Source organism: Elgaria multicarinata, chromosome 21 (genome assembly GCF_023053635.1).
Source record: "Elgaria multicarinata webbii isolate HBS135686 ecotype San Diego chromosome 21, rElgMul1.1.pri, whole genome shotgun sequence".
NCBI lineage: Eukaryota > Metazoa > Chordata > Lepidosauria > Squamata > Anguidae > Elgaria > Elgaria multicarinata.
The window spans coordinates 2543769-2565280 of record NC_086191.1 but is presented as its reverse complement, the minus strand read 5'-3'; the positions used below and the strand labels follow the sequence as shown (position 1 = coordinate 2565280).

General features: G+C 47.0%; 1 protein-coding gene across 3 annotated transcripts; it reads left to right on the top strand.

Annotated features, from left to right (window-relative positions):
* The first annotated feature begins 660 nt into the window (after positions 1-660).
* Positions 661-17019, top strand: POLR3GL (RNA polymerase III subunit GL). Of its 3 annotated transcripts, XM_063146121.1 has the most exons (9): positions 677-745; positions 956-1053; positions 4853-5034; positions 5822-5951; positions 8226-8294; positions 10764-10820; positions 11531-11604; positions 12712-12825; positions 15063-17019. In XM_063146121.1, the coding sequence occupies exons 3-9, from the start codon at positions 4909-4911 to the stop codon at positions 15147-15149; spliced, it is 657 nt and encodes a 218-aa protein (XP_063002191.1). In that variant the 5' UTR covers positions 677-745; positions 956-1053; positions 4853-4908; the 3' UTR covers positions 15150-17019. The 3 variants fall into 3 exon arrangements, with proteins under 3 accessions (XP_063002192.1, XP_063002193.1, XP_063002191.1); XM_063146122.1 differs by lacking the exon at positions 956-1053 and having other exon boundaries at positions 661-745; XM_063146123.1 differs by lacking the exon at positions 956-1053 and having other exon boundaries at positions 674-751.
* Positions 17020-21512: the final 4493 nt, after the last annotated feature.

The window sequence follows — 21512 nt, the reverse complement described above, 5'->3', positions numbered from 1 at the left end:
GTATTTCTTGCACTTTAAAATAAATTCAGCAGTTTCAAGTTTTGTGCTTCTTATTTTTTCCAGGAAACATCTGTTCTTAAAAATCAAAGTTGGCATTTTTGGGTGTGTGTGTGTGTGTGTGTGTGTGAGAGAGAGAGAGAGAGAGAGAGAGAATGTATGGGTGAATGGGGTGCATGGGGCCTTTGAGTGAATGCACGTGTTCATGCATGTGTTTGTTTGGAGTGAGTGATGCCCAGTGTGAGTGTGCACACGTGTGAGTTGGGGGGATGATTTGGAGGTGACATTCCTATTAAATAATGCATTTTAGACACATAGACGTTCCTTTCCAATTTGTTTGCTAGAATTGGCATGACGTATTTAAAATAAATTTAGCAGTTTCAAGTTTTGTGCTTCTTATTTTTTCCAGGAAACATCTGTTCTTAAAAATCAAAGTTGGCATTTTTGGGTGGGTGGGTGTTTGAAAGTAGCTCACCTTGCCTAGGGCGCAAAATGGTCTGGCACCGGCCCTGCATAAGAAGAAGAACAACTGCAGCCGCTTTGCATCCAACGCCTTCCGCGCGCTCCCAATTCACAAATTCCTTCAAGCCACGCCTCCTCTCCCTCCCTCGTTTCCGATTGGCCGCGCGGCGAGCGGCTCCGCCCCTTTCGAACGTTGTGTATCCGGCTTTGGAAGGCCCGGGGATCCGCGCGAGGCGCCCCTAACGCCACGTGAGCTTGCAAAGCAACCCCCAAAGCGAGAGGGAAGGTAAAGGTCCGTTTTGCACGAGCCGTAGCCCAATGAGAGGCCTGGGAATGAAGGGGGCTGGAAGGCGAGGTGGATGGGTGGGTTGGGGGTCATCTTGAAGGGAGAGAAGGGGCCCCTAGGATGCTGCTGTTCCTGCTGCAAGTGAGGACTTTGCACGGCCAGGCATCCGAGGCACGGTATGGCATTGCGTTGCATGGGATTGCATTTCAGGCATTTCCTCACCTGGACGGGGATCTACGCACGCAACACAAACGAAGCAATAGTGTGGAACCGCTACCAGAGTGCAGACGTGTGTGTGTTCCGTTTTGGTATGCTTCTTGATTTATGTTTAACCCATCTCCCTGCAAGCAGAAAGGCAGCACAGCAAGGTAGGGGGGGAGAATGATGGGTAGGACCTTTTCCCCTTTGTGCGACCTTTCCAACTTACTGGGTTGGTTTGTTCCTTAAACGGGGAGGGACAGCCCAAATGTTTACAGTTACAGTTTGTTTATTTCGGTCATGGACCAGCACAGCAGAAAACATAGTCAGCACTAATATTAGAAAAACGCGACGAGATGCATACAATGAAATACATGCATAAAATACATAATGTTTGAATGCTCCTCTGCATTTAAAAATAAATAAAAATAAAGTAGCTGCAAGTAGAAGAATAGCCCAGCAGAGAAAGACTTGCCATTCTTCTACTGCCTCAGGAGAATTCGGCTAGCGCATTCTGCTGCATATGTTGAGATCTGGATTCCGTGGCATGGTGTATCTTTAAACTGAGTGTTAGTCTAGTCCAGTAGCGGTTGGACAGGTGTCTCCCTGGGGAGCCCACAAGCATTTGGCTACTGAGCTGAGCATTTGGCTAGCTTACCTGAAAGACCGTCTCCCCCATAAAGACCTGTTAGACGCTATGATTTTCAGGGGAGGCCTTGCTGTCCATGGCCCCCCTTCTGCAATACGGCAGCACCAACAAGGGTATGCTTTCGACAATTATTACAAAAAATTACTCGCTTACCCTGGCTTTTCCCAACTATTAACTAGTCTTAAATGTTATTTACTGCATTTTTATGCCACTCTTCATGCTATTATTTCCCACCAAAGCGGCTCACGGCCGTACAAAAGGATAAACAGGCTCTGCCATCAGTCGTGCAAACTCAAACGGCGTTGTGCTTTTATAACAATGCGTTGTTTCATCGTTCGATGTAAACCACTTCAGGATTTTAAAAATGGGCTATGAATATCTTTTTATGTAAGTGGAAATGGCGGAAATCCCTTCTTGTTGATGCTCAGCATATGCCCATATTGTAAGGTATACTGTCTCTGAATGTGGAGGTTCTCCCAAGAACGCCCGTTGGCACCTCTTGCGTCAGAATTAACACGGATGAAGCATTGTGTGAAGCAGTTGCTGTGGGGGTCTCTGTCCTGAGCCTATTGCTTGCCTGCTTGTTTCGTGAATCTGTGAAGAAATAATAATAATAATAATAATAATAATAATAATAATAATTAATTTTATTTCTTACCCGCCTCTCCGTTCTGATTGAGGCAGGGCACAAAAGTAAATATAAAATACATAAGAAAGAAAACTCTCTTTTCCTCAGTCCCTTCATGCCACTCGAGAGCTTTGTAAACGCCTAGTACGGAACCATCTTTTGAGAAGAATTTCTAATAATTGGTTTAGGTAGGTCTTAGCACTACTGACTGTGGTTATCTCACTGCATAAATAAAGAAACATTTGTCTCTCGTGACCCAAGAAGCCTCAGAGTGCCTTCTATCTTTTTCGGCTGGTGCGCCTGCTGCGGCCGTTGTTGGAGCGGGATAATTTGGCCACAGTGGTTCAGGCAATGGTTACCTTGAAGATGGACTACTGCAATGTGCCTTATGTGGGGCAGCCCTTGAGGCTGTTTTCCTACTGCAGGATGCTTGGGCTAGGTCACTGAGCGCAGTGACATATTGGCAGTGTCTTACACCTGTGCTGAAGGAACTGCACTGGCTGTTGATTTGCTATCAGGCTGGTATATGTTGGGGCTGTTCCCATGTCATGGCGAAATATTGTGGGTTAATTAACCCACAATATGCACTCTGTGTGCGACCTGCTTCTGGTTTCTGCAGATAACCTACAAACAGCACAGTCACAGGTTGGCTGCAGGAAGTCCGAACCCAGCAGTTAACACAGAAATGGGTCCGGTTTTGGACTTCACCCTGGCAACCTCTGATAGGAGATTGTTTACAGAAACTGAAAGTGGCTAACAGGTGGCAGCCATCCCCACAAATTGTGGGTTTAATCCAGCATGTAACTCCTCTGCTGAGGGAGCTGCACTGGCTGCCTATTCGCTACCGGGCCAGGTTGAAGGTTCTTGTACTTGTGTACAAAGCCCTAAACAACTTGGGACCAGGATACCTGAGAGAGCTCTGCCTCTCCCTTACCAACCTGCCCGGTCACTGAGGTCATCCGAGGGCCTGCTCCTGGTGGTTCCACATAGATCCATCCTCCGATGGGAATCCACCAGGGGAAGAGCCTTCAGCGTGGTGGCCCCCCTCCTGTGGAACTCCCTGCCTCTGGAGGTCAGGCAGGCTCCGACCTTGTACTCCTTTCGGCGCCTCCTGAAAACATCTTTATTCCAAGAAGCCTTTCTTTAACATGCAGCCTTGGATTTCTGTGTTGCTGTTGTTTTTTGCTTCTTTTTAAATTTTGTTTTAACTGTTTTATTCTGTTTTTATTTTCATTTTACCTTGTACACCGCTCCGAAATTTTTCCAATGAGGAGCGGTATATAAATATTCTAAATAAATAAAATAAATAGGTTTTCTGCTATGACATGCCCACGGGGTCATAGTATGTAAGCTAATTTTATAAAGCCCTAAACCACTTGGCACCTGGGCGTGTTTAGCCTGGAGGAGAGAAGACTATGGGGAGACATGATAACACTCTTCAAGTCTTTGAAAGGTTTATTTATTTATTTATTTATTACATTTCTATACCGCCCAATAGCCGAAGCCCTCTGGGCGGTTCACAAAAATTAAAATCATAGTAAAACAATCAACAGGTTAAAAGCACAAATACACAATACAATATAAAAAGCACAACCAGAATAAAAACCACACAGCAAAATTGGTATAAAATTAAAATACAGAGTTGTCACACAGAGGAGAGCCAGGATCTCTTCTCGATCCTCCCAGAGTGCAGGACACAGACTAATGGGCTCAAGTGACAGGAAGCAAGACATGGACATCAGGAAAAACTTCCTGAATGCTAGAGCAGTATGACAATGGAACCAGTGACCTAGGGAGGTGGTGGGCTCTCCCACCCTAGAGGCCTTCAAGAGGCAGCTGGACAACCATCTGTCAGGGATGCTTAAAGGTGGATTCCTGCATTGACCAAGGGGTTGGACTCGATGGCCTTAGAGGCTTCCTCCAACTCTACTATTTTAGGATTCTATGAGACATGCACCAAGATTTGGGGTGGGGGATGTTGAAGGCCCACCTGTTGATGCAAGCTATCCCTGTGTGGTGCAGCCTTCCATCTTATGTAGATGCAATTTATTCTGTGTATTGGACATTATTTTTATGCTTTTATTAATTGTGTACATTCACTTTGAAGCAGTTTATACTCATAAATAAGCCAACCAGACTCATATACTCATAAATCAATAATATACTCATAAATAAGCCAACCATTTGACCAAGGACATGATTCCCGCCACTCTGAGGCAATGCCAGAACCAGACTCAAGGCTCCAGCTACACACAAAATAACTTTATTTTTTTTCCTTTTGGCCTTGCTGCTGCTCAGAGGGTGTGAGCTGGCCACTGACCCTTCACTACGGTGTCAAAAGCTGAGGCGTACATGACCACAGGTTTGAGGGATAAAGAATTGTCCGTAAAGCCCCCATGGCCTGCCACTTTCCTGTTCACTAACTTCTGAGGCTGCATCAGGCATTTTGCTCACCGTTTGATGTCTCTCCTTACCCGCGTGGACTAGAAACTTTAAAACAAAAACGAGGGTGATTAATTCTGTGCTTGGTTGTTGCAACTGCAGCATTCAGCCGTGCCTGTTTTAAATAGTCATTTGACCAACAGGGATGGAATGTTATTTAAACAAAACTCCTATGTCTGTCATCTTTTAGGTACGACGGATTTTGCCTCCTGAAGACCACACCGGTTCCTTCCGGGAGACACGATCATGGCCGGAAGAGGCGGCCGAGGCCGGGGCCGCGGCGGTCACATGACCTTCAACGTTGAAGCTGTGGGCATTGGAAAGGGGGAGACGCTGCCCCCGCCCACCCTCCAACCCTCGCCTCTGTTCCCCGTGAGTCTGGGACCCTCCTTTAATCCAGTCTTTTGCAGGATCAACTCACCGGTGGCTTTTTCTATTTGCAGCTTGAAATCTGTGACATGTGATTTGTTATCAAAGAAGTTAAGTTTCCTTTGTAGCCTGTTTGCTGAACGGTATACACTGGGTATAGATGCACGTTCTACCTCGCAGGGCTGGTTTCCTCCAGGTTCCTGTGGTTTATTTCTGGTTCCTCTCTATTCGGCCCTGGTTAGGCCTCATCTTGAGTATTGTGTCCAGTTCTGGGCTCCATGATTCAAGAAGGACACAGACAAGCTGGAGCGTGTTCAGAGGAGGGCAACCAGGATGATCAGAGGTCTAGAAACAAAGCCCTATGAAGAGAGACTGAAAGAACTGGGCATGTTTAGCTTGGAGAAGAGAAGATTGAGGGGAGATGTGATAGCACTCTTCAAATACTTAAAAGGTATTTGAAGAGGAGGGCCAGGATCTCTTCTCGATCCTCCCAGAGTGCAGGACACGGAATAACAGGCTCAAGTTAAAGGAAGCCAGATTCCAGCTGGACATCAGGAAAAACTTCCTGACTGTTAGAGCAGTACGACAATGGAACCAGCTACCTAGGGAGGTGGTGGGCTCTCCCACACTAGAGGCCTTGAAGAGGCAGCTGGACAGCCATCAGTCAGGGATGCTTTAAGGTGGATTCCTGCCTTGAGCAGGGGGTTGGACTAGATGGCCTTGGAGGCCCCCTTCCAACTCTGCTATTCTATGATTCTATTATTTTGTCTCCTGTTTGCCTGTTCCTCAGCCCTTGGAATACAAACCAGTTCCACTACAGACTGGGGAGGAGGTTGAGTACATGTTAGCCCTGAAGCAAGAGCTGAGAGGAGCTATGAAGAACCTGCCATATTTCATCAAACCTTCTGCACCAAAGAAAGGTAATAACAGCCAAGAAGAATGCAGAAGTACCCTGAAAAGGTGGGGGTGCCTGTTCAGAGAGGCTGGACCCAGACAGTAAAATCTCTGCCCGCATCCTATTTTTTTTACTCTAGGGTAAAAAAAAAGAATTTAATCTGAACATTCCACCACATAACCCATTGATTGGCTGAACTGTTGTGATGTCGCAGAATGTTTCCATGCTTTTTATTTTTAAAGGGGGAAGGATCAGCCACGGAATGTTTAAAGTCAGTGCAACTGCTGTGAGAGAAGTAGGAGGTCAGTTGAGCTGAAAGGAAAACCTCACCCAGCAGTAGGGGATGAAGAGGCCTGCATTCCGTTGGCAGGGTTAGGGGACAAAGTCTGGTGTGCTAAGGAGACTCCAGAGGCCGGGAAACTTAGTTGGTTCAGCCTGGCATAGAGTTGTTCCTCTGTTGTTGTTGTTTTCCTAGCAGTTTTAACACTCACCAGACAGGAAAATTTCAATAGATTAATCTCTGCATCAGGAAAAGCAGCCCCATTTGCATTTCTGCATAACATGCAACTGGTTAAAGCACAAGAGCCCTCCTGGGAGGGAAAATGTGGCAACCTTGCTCAGGAGGCAGGGTTAGTTCATAAGCTTCATAGAGCATTGGGCTTGGACGTACGAAAACCCAGTCCAAATTCGTACTAATTCGTGAAGCCATCCAAAGGGTGTGTGGGAGAGTTTAGCGTGTGTCACTCCCTCTTAGCGTAACTGATCTCAACAGTTTGTCTGAGTGAAGGGAGTGTGGCCCCCAGGGAGGGCTGGGTTTTTTACCCTCCTTCCCTCGCACCCACCTGAAAGAGTTATCAGAAACAGCTGCAGCAGAGGCAATGAAATAGGGTACAGTAGCAGGGACAATGGGGAGGGGGGGACGACAAATCACATGGCCTGGCTAGTACATACTGACCATAGAAATGTAGTGTGTAAATAAAGAAAAAAACAACCTGGGTGTGGCTGCAAAGAAAGCATATGCTATATTGAATCATAGAATCATAGAATAGCAGAGTTGGAAGGGGCCTACAAGGCCATCGAGTCCAACCCCCTGCTCAATGCAGGAATCCGCCCTAAAGCATCCCTGACAGGTGGTTGTCCAGCTGCCTCTTGAAGGCCTCTAGGGTGGGAGAGCCCACAACCTCCCTAGGTCACTGATTCCATTGTCGTACTGCTCTAACAGTCAGGAAGTTTTTCCGGATGTCCAGCCGGAATCTGGCTTCCTTTTAACTTGAGCCCGTTATTCCGTGTCCTGCACTCTGGGAGGATCGAGAAGAGATCCTGGCCCTCCTCTGTGTGACAACCTTTTAAGTATTTGAAGAGTGCTATCATGTCTTGGGCTGCATTAATAGAAGTATAGCTATTCCAATTCATGAGAGGTACTGGTTCCTCTCTATTCGGCCCTGGTTAGGCCTCATCTGGAGTATTGCATCCAGTTCTGGGCACCATACTTCAAGAAGGACGCAGGCAAGATGGAGCGTGTTCAGAGGAGGGCAACCAGGATGATCAGGGCTCTGGAAACAAAGCCCTATGAGGAGAGACTGAAAGAACTGGGCATGTTTAGCCAGGAGAAGAGAAGATTGAGGGGAGACATGATAGCACTCTTCAAATACTTGAAAGGTTGTCACCCAGAGGAGGGCCAGGATCTCTTCTCGATCCTCCCAGAGTGCAGGACATGGAATAACGGGCCCAAGTGACAGGAAGCCAGATTCTGGCTGCACATCAGGAAAAACTTCCTGACTGTTAGAGCAGTACGACAATGGAACCAGTGACCTAGGGAGGTGGTGTGCTCTCCCACACTTGATGCATTCTGGACAAGCATCTGTCAGGGATGCTTTAGGGTGGATTCCTGCATTGAGCAGGGGGTTGGACTCGATGGCCTTACAGGTCCCTTCCAGCTCCGCTATTCTATGCTTCTATCCCACAATAAGCCTGGAGCCCCACCAGCCCAAAGAATTGCGGTTTGAGAGCAGAGAGGCTGGGGTGGAATTAAGGTGTGTGTTTTTTTGAAGGGGAGGATGAGGAGGCCAGGCATCCAGGAGTGGGCGGGGAAGCCATGTGAGGGCTGTATTTTGCATGATTTTGCTTACTCAAAAGTAAGCCTCACAGAGTTCCATCAGAATATGAGCACTCCTCAGTAAGTATGACGAGAACTTCAGCTTAAGTTTTAATCCGTGTGTATTCTAGGCTAGCCTCATTTCTCTTCTCCTGTTTAACAACAACAAAAGTATTTCTTGTTCTTATACATTGCTTCTTTCAGATGTGGAACGCTATTCGGACAAGTACCAGATGTCCAGCCCGATTGATAATGCCATAGAGTGGAGCCCAGGTAAGCCTGGGAATAATTTATTTTGTTTTGCTTGTTTATCTTTATCCTGCTATCTTCACCCAAAAGGGCTCCATTTTTCCTTTCCTGTCTTAACCTGCGGATGTATATCTCTAGCGCTCGGGGGCAGAATCTCAGATCCAGGGGAACAAATACAACTCTCCCGGAATCCCAGTCTGGCTATCCAGGGTTCCCTACGTGGCTGCACCCCCTTTTCCTGGCTCCACCCCCAATTGTTTGGTGGGTTCCTGCCTTTTGTACAATGTTTTCCTCCGTTCTCAAAGGTTGGCATTCCTCTCCTAAGGCTTTGTTAAGAGCTTTAAGTTAATATACGTTGGTATTTGTGTGTGTGTGTGTTTTGCATCGGGCCCTGCCCACCACGGGAACACGGACCCCCCAGGAGCGTCTCTGAAATAGGATTCGGCACTCGGGCTGAAAAGGTTCTGCACCTCTCCTCTAAAGATATCGATTCGTGCTTTATTAAATGCTAGCAAGTTTCTGTTCCTGTGTTGAATTGGGGACAGTCTCATTTGCTCGCCTCCCTCTGCCCCCCAAAAAGCTATCTGTGGGGCATGGTCCAGGGGAAACGCAGAGCCTTTATAATTATATAATATCTGGAATGATATATTTTTGAAAGCCAGTAACTTTAATTTATTCCACACATTTCAAAGTTACACCAAGTGTGTTTCCTACTAAGAAAACCAAAAACATCTTAGGAAAAACAGGTGCTTGCCTGCGATGAGTAGAAATTACTTCTGGGTGTTCAAACTGGGGGGGCTTACAAAAAAGGGGGGCTCTTTGAGGCAGCAAAGATCAAGCAGAGGCTACAAAATAGTTTGTGTGGGCCACTGACTTTTGCAAGCTGACTTGCAAAGCTGCCTTAATGAAGCCTTAAGTGATTCAGATTTAGCAAATTTTTTTTACGCAGGGTGGCAGGGGGGGACCTCCAAGGAAATCCCTTTCGGATGACCCAGCTCATAAGAACATCAGAAGAGCCCTGATGCTGGATCAGGCCAAGGGTCCATCTAGTCCAGAACTCTGTTCGCACAGTGGCCAACCAGCCATCGGCCAGGGAGGAACAAGCAGGACATGGTGCAACAGCACCCTCCCACCCATGTTCCCCAGCAACTGGTGCACACAGGCTTACTGCCTTGGATACTGGAGAGAGCACACAACCATCAGGGCTAGGAGCCATTGATAGCCTTCGCCTCCAGGAATTTATCCAACCCCCTTTTGAAGCCATCCAGATTGGTGGCCATCACTACATTTTTTTTTCAATTAATACTTTTATTTATTTTCCACAAAAAACAGACACATAAGGAAGGTGCAAAAACAAACAAAAAAGAAACGCTACAAACTATACAAACTACTACACCACACATACATCTAGTAAAATAAACACAATACATAAGGCTAGATTTCATTTAAAGCGATCTTCACGTGCCATCACTGCATCTTGTGGTAGTGAGTTCCATAATTTAACTATGTACTGTGTGAAGAAGTCCTTCCTTTTATTTGTCCTGGATCTCCCACCACTCAGCTTCATGGGGTGACCCCTTTGGGTTCTAGGATTTTGAGAGAGGGAGAAAAATGTCTCTCTATCCACATTCTAATTTTGTCCACCTCTATCCTGTCTCCCCTCAGCCTCCTTTCCCCCCCAAAGCTGAACAATCCCAGCTGTTGTCACCTTCCCTCAAAGGGGAGATGCTCCAGCCCCTTAATCATTTTAATTGCCCTTCTCTGCACTTTTTCCAACTCTATAATGCCCTTTTTAGGTGTGGTGACCAGAACTGTACACAGTACTCTAAGCTCAAAACCCATCAGGATGTTTCTTCAGAACTATCTATTTTAAAAATGAGATCTGGGGTGTCAAATGTCTTCATTTGCTGCATTTTTGTCTTTTGCCCTCTGCTTGCTAAATTGTCTACCACCAAACCCCATCCACCCCCGTTAAGCTTTGGAAACACAAGTGGGTTTTTGACAAACCAAGTAGTTTTTTAAAAAGGACTTGCAAACAAACACAACCTTTGGAACTTCTTGCCACATGAAATTGGAAGGACTGTTTAGGACGCAATCCTATGCATGTTTAGACAGGAAAATGTCCTTCAACTCCCAGCATGTGCCAGCCAGTCTAAGCCTGCATACAATTGTGCTCTTAAAAAGCATGAGTTCATAGCACATGTTCACACAAGACTCTAGTTTAGGGAACTGGACACATCCAGAGTCTGGAGTACGCGCAGAAAATGGTGTAATTCAGTATGCTCACCTCCTAACTGACAGGGACAGATAAGACCAGTGGTGATTTCTTGCAGGGAGCATGAGGCAAAATTCCCAGGTTTTTTTTTAAATTTTAAGTCCGTGTAAATAATCGCTCTAAATTACAAAAGAGGGATTTTATGCGAAAACCTAGTCAGGGCTGGACATGTGCCTGACTAATTAGTTTTTATTGGTAACATCTTATTTATTTTGCAGATTGGAGACGGTTGCCCCAGGAATTAAAAATCCGCGTACGAAAAATTCGAAAACAGAGTAAGTGCTTCTAAAAAATCTAAAAGCATTTTACTTTTATTTATTTATTTATTATATTTATATACCACCATCAAAAACATAAAAATAACAGTATAAAAACAACGGTATCCATTTTAAAACAATAGTTCTGAGGTCTGTTTTTTTAAAAAAAACACTTAGTATTGTTAAATGTTGTTAAATGCCTGGGAGAAGAGAAAAGTCTTGACCTGGCGCCGAAAATTTTTTAATTTTTTTTTTTAAAAAAAGCAGAAGAGTGGCCAACAAAATCCACTTTCCCAATGTTGATATTGCTAACGATGTGTCCCTGGGGAGGTTGGTCAGGCTGAAAAAATGGATTTTAAACTGGCATCTCTGATGCCCAACGTTATCCACTACACCATACTGTCACTGGCCCTGGGTGGGCGTAGAATTGAAATGAATGAATGAATGAAATGAGAGAATGACCTAAATCATGCCTAGTGTTCTTCTGCTGCTTTGGGGGATGGAGGGACCCTAAGTGTGTGTGTGGGAGGGGGAGCACACGTTGATTTTTTTGGGAATCTTCTCCCTCATCCCTATTCTCATTGGGGAACTCCAAGCTGTTATTTATAGCCCACGCCCTGTATCGTGACTGGAAAAGAATGAGCAACCAAGCCAGTGGAAGATGTCAAGATCATGTCCTGTTGGCCCCGGTCTGTGCGGTAAACTTTCTGGTCTTTTTTTTGGCACAGGGGCCACCATCCTTGCTCCCAAGCGCAAAACTCAACTGCCAGTAGACAAAGAGGAAGCCATCAAGAAGTTGGAGGTAGCCATAGTGGTTGAATGTGAAGTCATGAAGGGGTATAGTGGATGGGGATTTGGGGGGTCAACATTGCAAGCGGTTGCAAGGAGTAGCCAGGATCTCCCACCCCCATTCCCACATCCTCTCCCAGAGTTCCTGCTGAACGCTACCAGTTACCATCTGTCTTCACCATGGCCAATTCGTAGGCTAAAACATCTAGAAGGCCACGTTTTTGGCCAGCACTGCACGTGGTGAGGGATCCTGGGACCTGTAGGCCAAAATATTATGCACGGTGTGGAGAAAGTGGATGGGGAGACTTCCCCCCCCCTCCTTCATAATACTAGAGCCCAAAGGGTTCATTATCCCATGAAGCTGGTGGGTGGGAGATTCAGGACAAATAAAAGGAAGGACTTCTTCACACAACGTATAGTTAAATTATGGACTTCACAAGACGTGGTGATGGCCACCAATCTGGATGGCTTTAAAAGGGGGTTGGATAAATTCCTGCAGGAGAAGGCTATCAGTGGCTACTAGCCCTGATGGTTGTGTGCTATCTCCAGTATCAAGGACAGTGGGCCTATGTACACCAGTTGCTGGGTTACATGGGTGGGAGGGTGCTGTTGCATTGTGTCCCGCTTGTGGGTCCCTGGTCAAGAGCTGGTTCTTCACTGTGTGAACCGAGTGCTGGCCTAGATGGACCCTCGGTCTGATCCAGCAGGGTTCTTCTGATGTTCTTAAAACATCTGGAGCTCTACAATTCACCCACTCCTGTGATGGGTTGTTGTTGTTTTTAAAATGGCTATTTCCTTGTGCTGTTAGCCTGAAATACAGGAATTAAATACCATATTTCTTCGATTGTAAGACCCCATCGATTGTAAGACGCACACTAATTTCAGTACCACCAACAGGAAAAAAACAACCTAAGACACACTCGTGATTCTAAGACGCACTCCATCTTTAGAGATGTTTACATGGGGGGACAAGTGTGTCTTCGAGTCATCTTCATTGAGCAGGGGGTTGGACTCGATGGCCTTAGAGGCCCCTTCCAACTCAGCTATTCTATGATTCTATGACCTGCTCTTAAGATCTTTCTCCCTCCCTGCCTGCCCCCCTCCTTTAACCATTTCCTAGACGTTGGAAAAGAAAGAAGAAGAGGTGACATCCGAAGAGGAAGAGGAGAAAGAAGAGGGTGAAGAAGGGAAAGAGGAGGAGGAAGAGGAATATGACGAAGAGGAATATGAAGAGGTATGTGAAATTGTAACGGGCCAGGAAGCAAAAAATAAAAAATCCAGGCCTTATTCCAAGTTTTAGTCTCAGGTGCAAGCTGAGTTTTGGCTTCTCTTTCTGTGCCATATCACCACAGCTCTCTTTCCTTTGCCATAAAATGCATCCAGCACCATCGCAGCAAAGCATCCGGGCCCTTCAAGTAGAGGGATGCATCAGGCCGGGTTTTGTGTATTCCTCCAGCTGCCCTGCTCAAACACAGAAATCGGCATTGGCGGTAGAATCCAACACAGTGAGAGCCTCACGTTCGCTTTCCTCTTTTTAAAAAGAGAGCAAGTTTCTAGTCCTTAATGAAGTGTGTGGGTGACAGCTGATCTCAGATAGCCAGAGATGGGCTGAGGAGGCTTCAGTATCCTGGGAGGTTTTATCCAGTTTTCCAAAGGAGCAGATTAAAAATAGGTGGCCCCTCTCGGTCTTGTGTGAAATAGGGGTTCCCAAGCTTTCAGGAATATAGTTATTTGAAATTTTGGGAATTGTGTTGTTGTTTTGTTGTTTTTTAAATATTTTTTTAATTTTTAATACAATACAATGTAAAACAATACCACATAATACATAATAATACAAAGTAAACAATTTTTTAAACATATATTCTAACTTAATTCTCTTTAACATAATCATAATTAACATAAATGTGCTCCCTCCAACCACGGGATCTTATTCATATTTCCAAAATCTCATTACTTCCTCTGGAGGTGTTTTCCCTCTCCCCTTTAATAATACAAATTCTAGAAACTGTTTCCATATTCCCTCAAAATCATTCGTTTTTATCATTCCTCTTCTGACTCTCACGTTACATGTTAATTTATCGTTAATAGCAATATCCCATATTTCTTTATACCAATCTTCTATATGATTATCCCCTTGAACCTTCCAGTTCCTAGATATCATTAATCTTGCTGCTGTCAATAAATTCGTTATTCGAATTGTGTTGTGGGCACTCTTACAAAATGGCTGCCACCATGGGGGCTTGGCCATTCATAAAATGGCTGCCACATTGGGCAGGGCCAGTCACAAAACACTCATTTCTCAGAAGGAAAATGGATGAGATTAAAAGAAAATTTACTTTCTTAAGGACCTGGGTCCAAGGCAGAGGTGGGCTTTGAGCTCCAGAACACGATATCCTTCTTTGGAACCCAAATAACAGTGGCGCTGGAGCGCGGAACTTCACTTTGTGGCAAATCAGCATACCAATTATATATAAAAATATATATTCAAAAACACTTAAATAAAATGAAAATCAGGAGGGGGAACGAGCACGTAGCGGTCAGTTTTGAAGTGCAGGTGCCTCATGTGCCTCATGTGCATCATGTGAAGTGCATCATGGCCACACGCCCCAGGACAGAACAGAAATTCAGGGAGGCATGTTGATCCATATCCACAATGTGGTTCTAGGAGTTTTCATCTGCAATAAGCTGGCTTTTTTCAAGGCGCACGTGGGTCTTAATTGCAAGGGCGCAAGGAAGTTTGGGGAGGGGGCAATGACATTAGCATCCCTGCTAAAGTGCTGGCACTGTTCCTGTGAGGCACATTGGAAGCCCCAGGACTAAAATCTCATTACTACTACTACTAGTAGTAGTAGTGCAAAGTCTATGTCCCCTCAGCAGAGAGGGGCTCATGAATAATGAATCCCCCCTCTGAAATTTGCATGTGTGGCTCCGCCCCCCTCTCTCTCACACACACACCCATTGGCTGCTCCATCCCCTTCCCCCTCCCCTCTTCTGGTGGAAGCCCGACAGCGCAGCTGCACCCAGGGCCCGCCTTTGCGCCACAACGATTGGCTGAGCTGGGCTGACCGTCATGTTTGGCACAGAGGAAATTAATGCCCAGTGTGATGTAGTGGCTACAGTGTTGGACTGGGAGATCCAAGTTCGAGTCCTCACTCGGCCATGGAAACCCACTGGGTGACTTTGGGCCAGTCCCAGGCTCTCACCCAGCCTACCTCACAGGGTTGTTGTTGTGAGGATAAAGTGGAGAGGAGGAGGATTATGTACGCCGCCTTGGGTTCCTTAGAGGAAAAAAGACGGGATATAAATGCAATAATAAATAAATATCAAAGCTTTGAAGTTTCAGATTTTTTTGCACACCTGCACTCCTCAAGCTTCAGTTTAAAATTAAAAAATGAGCAAAATCGGTGTGGTAGATCTCGAGGAATAACCCTTACCCTACTTCTATAAGTATTTTCTCTTCTCCCTCAATAGGAGACGGACTACATCATGTCCTACTTCGACAACGGGGAAGACTTTGGGGGTGACAGTGACGACAACATGGACGAAGCGATATACTGAATAGCGACGCCCCCAGAGGTGGTGGGCGGGCGATGCTCCCCTCGCCTCTCGCACGCATGACTCCTGCCTAGGAGGTCTTTCCTGCCACCGTTGGGGATGCTTCGGGAGGATCCAACTTTGGCGCGGCGAGGGGAGAGATCTTGTGGGTTTCCTTCTCCACGGATCAGTTTCCCTGGCCGTCTGCGCCTTTAGCCTCTAGGTGGCATCAGGGATCCACTCTTCCATCAGCCACTTGGAGGCAGGAGCAAAGAAACTAGATCACCGCTGTTGTGTCTGTTTCTGCCTCTCTCTTTTTCTTGGAAAGTGTATGAGCTCCTGAAAGTCTGGGGTTTTTTTTCTGGAACAATTGAAGATTTCAGCTTAAACACAGCCTGGAAAGGAGGCCGGAATGTTCCAGAAGCCACGAAAGCTGGGAGGAACGTTAGGGCTGTATTTGCCTTTTTATTTATTCCTTCCCAGCAGAACCCGTGCCTCTCCTTGGATCTATTTTGTTCAACCATATCCCGCATTTGTTTTACACTGGAGCAAAGAGATAAAATGAAACCCAAAGACGTTCTTGCTTTGTTAAGGAATTAGTTGAAGGCGATGACTTTAAATTCCAAGTGCCTGCCCCGTTTTTCGGTGCTTGGCTTCGAAGGAGTGGGGCAGATGAGCCAAGGGGGTTACCAGCATCTTCCACAACCCTCTGGGCCTGGTCACATAACCTGTTCCCTGGAAAGCCGTTGTGTACATGCTGCCAGGTGTACAAAGCAACATTTTAACGTGTGTGTTTTAATTTGCAGTGGACTTCTTTTGAAAAAGAAAATGTCTGACTTTAAGACCTTTTAGAATTCAAGGGCAAGAGTGAACCAAGCAACTTTCTGCTTTGTTTTGCTCTTCATCACCAACCTGGCCATACAAATACGACTTTATTCCCTTTCTTCTTCCTGACTTTTTGTCGCCGGGTTTAAATTACGTTTCAGTGTTCACTTTGGGTCTGACGTTTGGTTGAACAGTACGGAGAGGGCAGCGAGGTTGAAGGCCGCTGCGTGGAGATACAGAGCAAGCTGCGTCTGTTGAATTTCAGCCTGGGAAGGAGGAGTCCTGTCGGGGAATCGAGGGCCTCTTCCTGGAAAATGGTTCCTGCTGCGTCATCGCATCCATCTTCTCCCCTGGCTCTCTTGAATCTGCCAAGCAGCCTCACACATAGGATTAGGGCCGGGTGCTTTTCTTTCGGCAGGGACATGGAAGTGGTGGCGAAACTTCCCCTGGGACCTGTCTGTGCATCGGCCTTGCAGTAAAGCCAGCAGCACCACTGACTTCGTGGTTGGACTTTTGATTCTGAGACTGAGCTCAGGAAAACTTCCCCGTATGTGCTTTTAGGCAAGGGTGGGAGGAATTCTGTCCTGAAACTCCTTTTCCTTTACCTCAGAAGTAAAACTTTCACAGCGTCGAAGTAGCGGCACTCATCGTATGCTCAACGGGACTCTTGGAGTCTTCACATCAGCAGAGGTAGAACCTCCCCCACTGTCACGTTCCACGTGTGAAAGCTGCATCATTCTCTCCGCGGGCTCAGAAGGCCCTTCTACATTTTTTTGAGCTGGCAAATGGTCCTGCAGCAACAGTATTCCAGAGAAATCCGTAAAACCTTTAATGAAAAGTCTGAATGCTGGGTAAAAAGCAATGCACTGGGTGCTATGAATTAAATGGACTTTTCCCTGAGCCTGAAGAAACACTGTCAGGCAGACACCTTCCCTTTGGGGTTGATAGGTTCTGTTACGTGTCTCATTTTTGCCAGTTCAGAACATTTTTTAAAACATAGTGACTGGTTAAATTTTGTGTGTCTGTGTTAGAAAGTAAATTCTTTGGCTGCAATAAAAATGTCCCTATATTTTCTGTGCCTCCTTTGGTTTCTCGATGTTGGAGATGGCCTTGCTGAGTTTGGTACACAGTAGCTCAGGGGAAAACAGCCAGCACTAGAATGTTGGTACGTGCAGTTTCAGGGAAGAGGAGCTGAAAGGTCAGGTGTGGCTGGGGCGAACCCTCACACAAGATCTTGGAAGAGCAAAGACTGTTGCAGCTGAAATCCTCCTTAGGAATTTTTGTAAATTGGGCCGTAGGAGGCAGCGTGTTGGAAGGCACAAATACTGGAGCGTGGCTGTGGGAGTGCTTGAAGGAACCGCCCAGAGAGCTTTGGCTATTGGGCGGTATAAAAATGTAATTAATAATAATAAATAAATAAGGAGCACAAAATGCTTCTAGAGAGTCTCAGTTCTCATTTTAACAAAGCAGCTTCAAGTTTCTAGTCCCTAGGATAGCAAAAATAGGCTTGGGTGGGTATGGGCCGTGCTTGAAGGAAGGATTGCCATTGGACAGTGGGAGTTTTTGTGTCCTAATTCTGCCCTTGTCTCTACCCCCACCGCCCGTGAATAGCTGAAGCAAGTTGAATTGTGCTCAAATTCCAGCACACACGATGTAAAAGTAAGAGCATTATTCCAAGTTGCAGAATTTATGGTTTTGGTCGCCAGGAAAAAAGATGTTCCGTTTTGTTTGTTTATTTTGACTGAGTCCGTGCAACTTGTAGGAAGGGCGATGTTGGAGATGGACACGGCCAGAGCCGAGTCTTCTGACTTGGCTGCTGGCTTTCAGGCAACGGGGCTTTAAAGTTCTGAGCAACTGGGAAATAGCCAGGAAGGGTGATGGACGAGGGGATAGTGCGGTAGAGAAAGCCGCATGCCAGGGAAGGGTGGAATTTGAAACTCGGCACAGTGTACAAATTGTCCCCCCTTGGCATCTCTCTCAGCTTCGCTCCTGACAAAGAAAAGCGAGGCCTACTTGGCTGACCCCGATGGAGGCCTACGTCTGAGGATTGCGTGTCCTTGTGCTGTTGGGCAGATGACGTGGATGGATTTCGGAGAAAGAGCTGAACATGCACCTTGGGTACATGTGTATGTGAGCCTTTCGCTATTCCTTTAAGCCTGGTTCAATATGTTGCATTTTTCTCTGCATGTCAATAGTAATGCAATCTATACCACAGGCTAGGGCTGTGTGAAGCGGATCAGGGTGGTTCGGACCCTTCCAAGGCGGTTCAGGTGAAGGCCAAGGTAGCCTGAAGCCAATTGGCTCCAAAGCTTTGGGCCGCTTCGGAGCCGCCCCCTACCAGTCTCCTTCCCTCGCCACCATCTTTCTTCTGGCGGCTTCCGGTGCCGCTGCTGGAAATGAAAGGGAGTAGGCCGCGCGTTTTTAAGTTATTGCTCCCTTTCATTTCTGGAAGCCACCAGAAGAAAGATGGTGGAGGCAGCAAGTAAGCCCCCCTCCCTCCTTTCCCACATACCTGGGTCTGCCGCTGCCGCCGCCGGCTTCCACTCAAGGATGCTGAAGCCAGGAAGTGGCTTCGGCGTCCTCGAGTAGAAGCCGCCAGACACAAGCCGGCGGCAGCAGACCCAGGTAAGCCCCCCTTCCCCACTTACCTGGGTCTGCCACTGCCGGCTTGTGTTCAGCGGCTTCCACTTGAGGATGCTGAAGCCAGGAAGTAGGTTGCGGCCTACTTCCGGGCTTCAACGTCGTCTTGAGCGGAAGCTGCCGGACGCAAGGTGGTGACGGTGGACGCAGGGAAGGGGGGCTTACCTGGTGCCTCCACCGTCTGCAGAAGCACCAGGTAAGTGGGGAGAGTTTTCGGGGTGCTGGCTAAGCAGCTGGCACCCAGAAAACTCCGAGTTGCCTCGGGGGGTCTGAATTTTGGCACTGAGGTGAATTGGAGATGCTTCGGGAGCTCCGGATCGCCCTCCAAGGCAGATCGGGGTGTCCCTGCACAGCCCTACCACAGGCTATTCCACCCCTGTCCAGTTTAATAGGCTTTCCACAGGCATGTGGTTGGCCACTGGGCAAACAGAATGCTGGACTTGGTAGCCCCTTGGGTATGATCCACTGTTGCTCTTTCCGTCTTCTCAATGTTGTTAATGTTGGACCTAGAGCCTAATGGAGCCAAATGCCAGTTCTAAAATTCCTTCCATATTGAAAGCCCTGGTTAAATGCAGGAGCCAATCTAAGCGTCACCTTATCTCAACCAGTCTTAAAAGTCGCGTGGTGAAATCACCCAGAACCAAGCATCTTTTCTGGCTTATCAGTGAAAGAAGACGGTTCCTAACTTCAGTCTTCCAGTCGAAAAGGACACAGCATGCAAGGAAAAAGGGATGCGGAGGAAGAAGGAAAATATATCTTAGCCGATCTAAGATAATAGATGGTAACGTTGCTGTTCTCCGCTTTGTGGAAACAGGTTGGAGACACCTTGTGCCCACGGCTGCTGCTGTTGTCGTCTCCGGCTTTCCTGTATTGTGGGGTGAAAGAAGTCACCTTTCTGTTCGGAAACAACTGAGCTGCTCCTCCTGGAGGAGGATCAAGGTGGACATGTACGGGGCCGGGGAATGTCTGGTTACGTAGCTGCAGTTTGCACTGGAATGGAATCTTCTGGCGGCTGCTGAGAGACAGCGTGTCAACGCTTTCCAAGAATACCTGGAGGCCAGAGATGCTTGTCCACGGACCACTTACGCACGGAGACGCTTGAGTTTCTGCCAACGTGCGCATGCAAACAGGACGGAATCTGGAGAGATGGTTAATCGCTGGCATTTAATTTCTATAGATTTAAGCAGTTATGACAAGACTGCCTCTCCCGGGTCCTGCAACAAACACTTTACACCAACTCTAAAATCACTCCACTGGCTGCCAATTAGTTTCTGGGCAAAGTATATAAAGTGTTGGTTATTACCTTGAAAGCTCTACAATGGTTTGGGCCTGCTCTCTCCCTCCAACCTCCTTAAAATAAGGAAGCCGGAACGGTCATCAATAGCAGGCAGCAGCTACAGCAATGCAGCAGCACCTAGCTCCGGCCAGGAGCATGAGGGGAGACAAAATTGTTCTATTCCCTGAAGCTCACGGCCGGAGCACAACAGGGTTACCTGTGGGATCACCTTCTCCTGTACACTCTGCTCTGCACACTCAGGTCCCCTGGGAAGAATTTACTCCAGTCAACCAAAACTAGGCTGACAACCGTTACTCAGAGGACCTTCTCTTCTGCTGGGAGAGATTCGTAGTATCAACCAACCCCGGATCTGCCTCAGAGGCCAATCCGGAACCCCCGAAGCAGCCCTGATCCGCCTCAGGGTTGCCTGACCCGCCTCGGTGCCGAAGCGAGATTCGGGCCCTCTGAGGCAAGTCTCACCTTCTCCACTAACCTGGTGCCTCTGCCATCTGCCACCGCCGTCCTTGCAAGGTGGAAGCAGGTAAGCACCCCTCCCCATTTACCTGCCGCCGCACGCAAGGACGGCGATGGCAGGTAAGCCCACTCCCCACTTACCTGCTGCTGCTGTCTGGCGGCTTCCACTGCTACCAATGCATAAGCCCGGAAGTAGGCCGCGTGGCCTACTTCCGGGCTTATGCGTTGGTGGCAGTGGAAGCCGCCAGACAGCAGCAGCAGGTAAGAGATCCACCAAGGGCCGGCTCCGAAGCACCGAGGCAGCCTGAAGCTTCGGAGCCAATTGGCTTCAGCTTCGGGCCGCCTCGGCCTTCACCCAAACCGCTTCGGATCCGTGATTCGAAGGTCCAAATCACCCCAATCTACTTTGAATTTGGGGTTCAGATCCGAGGCGGTGCACAGACCTAATTCGTAGACTGAATACTCTCTCTGAGCTTAAGAAAGCCATAAAAACTGATCTTTTCCGTCATGCCTACCCAGATGAATTTTAAGATATTTGGCTGTTATTTTAATATTGTATCAGTTTTATATGTCTTTAATCCGTTTTATGTATTGGATGGTATTTGTATGTAATGTTCCCCGCCTCAGTCCAGAGGGAGAGGTGGGTAAGAAATAAATATTTTATTTACTTATTTATATTTCTGCCATTTGGAGGGCAAGGCTTTCAGGTCTACATTGTGTGGCTTCTTCTTTCTCCCTCAGGACTTTTCTTTTTAGGAATGTTATGTTTGCTTTGATATGCAAACGTGACCCCCCCTTTGTCCTCTTTCTTGGGGTGCTGAGTAAGGGGCCACCCTGGTCCCATGATCCACAAGCAACACGGCTGTGAAACTTTGCCCGTGACCAGCAGAATCGGAATCAACTGTGCATAACCGTAAAAATGAAACCCAGCACACACACCCACACCCAAAATCATGTATTTATTTCAAATAATGTTTATCTTGCTTTGCCGTCCTTGATTTACAGGCTGAAATAAAGCAGCAAAAGACGACAGTTAGAAAATGAAGCAAATTGCAGGATAATGAAATTATGCAAGCTCTGAAAATGCTGAGCAGAGGCCCTGTTTTGCCTCGTGCCAAATTTAATGGATTGGGGGGCCGGCGTTTGATATATAGGCTTCTGTGTCGATGTCT

Excerpts from the sequence above, each read along its gene's own strand:
- POLR3GL (XM_063146122.1), top strand. The coding sequence starts at position 4,909 with ATGGCCGGAAGAGGCGGCCGAGGCCGGGGCCGCGGCGGTCACATGACC. Across the intron at positions 5,035-5,821 it reads AACCCTCGCCTCTGTTCCCC|CCCTTGGAATACAAACCAGT; the intron begins GTGAGTCTGGGA and ends CCTGTTCCTCAG. Across the intron at positions 11,605-12,711 it reads AAGCCATCAAGAAGTTGGAG|ACGTTGGAAAAGAAAGAAGA; the intron begins GTAGCCATAGTG and ends ACCATTTCCTAG.